The 4,546-nt window shown below is 38.3% G+C and overlaps 1 protein-coding gene across 1 annotated transcript in view; it reads right to left on the bottom strand.

Annotated features, from left to right (window-relative positions):
* Positions 1-830, bottom strand: part of LOC118734384 (mediator of RNA polymerase II transcription subunit 8-like) — a 3,263-nt gene extending 2,433 nt beyond the window's left edge. Inside the window, exons 1-3 of the mRNA XM_036464107.1 lie at positions 544-830; positions 146-488; positions 7-41 (exon numbers count right to left, since the gene is read on the bottom strand). Of these exons, the coding sequence (XP_036320000.1) occupies positions 7-41; positions 146-488; positions 544-708 (543 nt within the window). The 5' untranslated portion in view covers positions 709-830. The remainder of the gene's footprint in view (positions 1-6; positions 42-145; positions 489-543) is intronic.
* Between the last annotated feature and the right edge of the window lie 3,716 nt (positions 831-4,546).

The raw sequence follows: 4,546 nt of genomic DNA, 5'->3' as shown, positions 1-4,546 counted from the left end.
TAGAGCATGAGTGTCCGCCATACTGCTAGTTTGCTGAATACCTATGTATCGTAATCGTAAATGGTAAATGGTAAATCGTAATTAATAAATGACTTGAATTGAAAGTTCAATTACTAGAAAGTGAGTTTTCAATTTCAAAACCAACCTGCTCTCGTTGATGATTCTATTTCCCACTCTTCGCGAGCCTTACTAACCATGTCTAATACGTGTGAAACTACCTTATTATATTGTGTTACTTGCTTCATTGCCGTTTCCATGGTCAAGTTGGAAGCTTTCTGTTCACTCTGAATCATTTTTTGTTCAGTGATAGGGTCCGGTTTAGTGCGCAAATAATCGGGTACAATGTCATGCGAAAATACCGGCACACGCCCTTGAGTGAGATTTACCAACGATTCATCTCGTTCTGGTGACAGCATAAGCGGCAGCACAGTACGATTTCGTAACGGTGGGCAAACTTCCTTGGCAAGAATCTTAGACAATCCTGTCAGCTAGTATGAGAAATTAGATTTACAGAAAACGCACCATTGATTTGTTGGGACTTACATGGCTTGATATAATGGCGAAATTGTCAAGAAATGTTGGCCAATTAATGATCTCGTATTCAGTCTCCAATTTCTGTATCATCCCTCCGATCGATATCTTTAAGTCATTTAAGCGATTGAGGATAGCATCCAGCGTCATTTCCATTTGCTTCTCTTCACGTTGCATTGTCGGGGTTTTTAATATAAAAGCTATCTTGGAATCTTTGTTTATTTGTATTTACTTTTTGCTTAGAGGTGGTAAACTACTATCGATTGCTAATGCTTTCCCTTCTAAAATGTCGAAAGTATGTGATATAATGTGCGATATAGGCGACTCGATTTAAAACAGCATAAAGGCCCGTTTACATAGAACTTTGGCGTTGCGTTGGCGTTGGCGTCGCTTCAACAGCTGACTATGAATACATGAATTCAAATGCAGCCGTCCACATAGCCAAAATTCGACAACGCTCACGCCAACACAAAGCAAAAAGATGGCCAACTCTCAACTTTTCGCGTGCGTCGCTCGTCAGCTGTTGCGAATAAATAAAATTATGTGAAATATTTTTCCTTTTTAATCAAGTGCGGGCAAGAAATATCGTTTTTAATGCAATTATTGATATGAAATATTAATTTATCTGTCGTTAATATGTTAATTTAGTGGCCCAAGGATTCGCCGCCAAGCGTTCATTGTAGCAAGCATACTTTTAACGTGCGTTCTGTCAAACCAACGCCAACGCCAACGCAACGCCAAAGTTGTATGTAAACGGGCCTTAAGCTAATCAAAATTTTTTACGGACAATAGAGAATCTCCTGCAAAATTGCTGGCAAGTTGCTCTACAACAAGGAACTATCTGAACAGAAATACAGAATATCATGGTGATGGTACGTTTCGGGGTAGTAGTGCACTTTGGCGAAGGTAGGTCAAAATGGACGGAAAAAGTTCGAGAGTGGTATCAAGCGACGCGTCTTAACGCCAATAATAACAATCCGAGACCGGAAATTAACATTTTTATACCCGAGCGCACTTGTGCACAAGGGTATATTAATTTTGTTCACATAACGGTTGTTTGTAACAGCCAAAACGAATCGAGATAGATATAGACAAATGTATACATAAATGATCAGGATAAAAAAAGAAATCGATTAAGCCATGTCTGTCTGTCCGTCCGTCTGTCCGTCTGTCCGTCTGTCCGTGTACACGATAACTCGAGCAAAAATTGAGATATCTCAACGAAATTTGGTATGTAGGTTTCCCTTAATCCAAGGTAGGTTGCTATTGAAAATGGGCGAAATCGGACTGTAACCACGCCCACTTCCCATATAACGGTAATTTCCAGAAATACGAAAACTGCGATATTTTAGTAACTACTGAAGATAAATCACTCAAAATTGGTATTTACAATAATTTTTTGACAAAAAATAATAATATTATACATTTTTGGAAAATGGGCGTAGCCACGCCCACTTATGGTTACATGTGTATATCTTGGTAACCGCTGTACCAATTTCTACCAAACTTGGCACAGTTGTCGGCCTTCGTACAGCATACAAAATCGCCTAAAATTTTTAAAATCGGACGATAACCACGCCCACATCCCATATAACGGTAATTTAGAGAAATACAAAATCTTCGATAAATCAGTAAATATTGAAGCTAATTTATTCAAAATTGATGCTTGCAACAATTCTTTATCAAGAAATACGTTTGTGATAAATTTTTGGAAAATGGGCGTGGCACCGCCCACTTATGATCACATATATGTATCTCAGTAACCGTTCTACCAATTTGTACCAAACTCGGTGTGGTTATTGTGCTTGCCACATATAAGCAAACCGTTGAAAATTATTGAAATCGGACTAAAATAACGGCCGCTTCTCATATAACGGTAAATTTCAGAACTGCTTGAAACTTCAAAATTTCGAAATCTAAGGACTCTAATTTACTCAAAATTGATACGCCCCGGCTTACCATATAGCCGTAGCTTTCGGTAAGGCGAAAAACATATATTTAATACGTGCGCCGGGTATTTAATGTTCGGCTCTGCCCGAACTTAGGCTTTCTTACTTGTTAATATTTAAAGAGTTATTTGCAAAAAACACTTGCACTTTCCGCACTATGTTTTGATGAATTTCACGCAAATGAATGGAATAAATGAACTTAATTTAACACGTTTTTATTAGTTTTTATGGGAAATGTTTAGTACCACTCACACCGTTTTTTGGGTGGGGGGAGGGGGCGGGGCCCCCAAAACACCCCCCAATAGAAAGGAGACAGTCGCCGCTTTCTCCCTTGGACTCCTCCCACAGGCACCTAGGGAACCGTTTGAAAAAGGGGGAAAAACGGATTTTTCTTAGGCAAACTGAGCAGTTTGAAGTGGAATATGACCCAACTAACAGAAACCGTGGGATTTTTTAATAAAAGAAATTATGCCAAATTAAATATGGGGGGATTTTGAATAAAGAATAAAAAGTTAATTAAAAATTAGAAAAAAAAAGTTTTTATAAAAAAAAATGTTCTTTTTAACAAATGTATTTTTGCGTAGAATTCCTTTCTACGTAAGCGGCCTTCGGCCGCACTTAGGGATTATAACCCTCAGGCAGTAGAATTCTCCTTTCTGTGTTGCCAAAGAAGGGGGGCTGAACACCTTTTGCAGAGAACACCTTTCTGCGTAGGCGGCCTTCGGCCGCACTTAGGGATTATAACCCTCAGGCAGTAGAATTCTCCTTTCTGTTTTGCGAAGAAAAGGAGCTGAACACCTTTGTATATTTTTAATGCTTCTGGGTTATATCCTATCTTCTTTTGTCTCTCATTCTTTTGCATATTTTGGAGTTTGACAGCTGAACTCCGCCATTTAATTTGCATATGCAACCAAAGTCAGACGCGTGATTTTGAAGGTGTTTTTATTTAATGAATTGTGATGAATTGGTTAATATTAAAGTCGTAAAGCAAGTTATAACAAATCAAGTAAAGTGTAAAGTGAAGGGGAATACAAAAATATATTGGTAAAAGTGGCTAATTTAAGCAGAATAGGAGTGATAAATGTACGCTAATTTCCGAATTTTACAAAAAAGGGCATATTTCAAACCCAATTTGTAAATAAATTAGTAACCAAAATTTACAAAAGTGAGTGTTAAAATATTGCGTGGACCCTTGACTACAAGTGTGTGAAATTTTTTTTTGGATCGGGCCACCCATTTGGACGGAATAGCCCGAAATAGTTGTGAGCGGTACTAAACCCCACCCGTTTTTATACATTTGTGATGTTTTAAGTGTACACTTTCCCGAAATTCTGTATTTAATAGCAATATTCCGATGGTGAAAATCCGCACAACAACCTTGTGTAGTTCACGATTGAGAGAAATAGAGATTGCGCCAATCGCGGTACCGCTAATCCGCTCTTTGTGATTTTGACAGAACCAGCTGTGTGCATGACGACATCTTGGTGCAATTGTTGATTGTGAGCATACGAAAAAACCAAATAACAATTTTAATATTTGTGCGGTAATATTTCTGCGTGGTTTTAAACACACAGACATTACAAAGCAAAATGAAGTGTGCAGTGGCAAAGTGTAATAGTGAAAACAAAAGGAAAGCGTGCGATATAAGTTTTTTTCGTTTCCTACGGACGCAAACCTGGCGAAAAAGTGAAAGCAGTTCTGCCTGCGAGGAGATGCATTAAAAACCAAATCGAGCTTTGTGCTATGTGTGTGAGCTATGAGCTTCTACATGGAACTATTTTGGCCTTTCCTTGGTGAATTGTAGTAGGTGTATGTAGACAGTTCCTGGTTTAGTTTGCTGGCAATGGCATACATACAAAAGCAGTTTCTACAGTAAATAGATACATGAACTTGACTACCTACCTATTTTTGTTAGTACCTGGTTATTTTGCTGGTATGAGGTAATGCACCAGTGGATAAGGTCGCCAGGCGCTAATTCAAGCGGCATCTTACCGCGCTGTTACGTACCTAATACAAAACAGTGCCCAAATTATTATACATTTAAAAGTTCAGCTTAAATTATGTTT

This window comes from Rhagoletis pomonella, unplaced genomic scaffold (assembly GCF_013731165.1).
Source record: "Rhagoletis pomonella isolate Grant_MI unplaced genomic scaffold, Rhpom_1.0 Rhpom_scaffold_00002, whole genome shotgun sequence".
Taxonomy (NCBI): Eukaryota; Metazoa; Arthropoda; class Insecta; order Diptera; family Tephritidae; genus Rhagoletis; species Rhagoletis pomonella.
The sequence above is the reverse complement of the archived record's forward strand: the minus strand, read 5'-3'. Positions and strand labels throughout refer to the sequence as shown.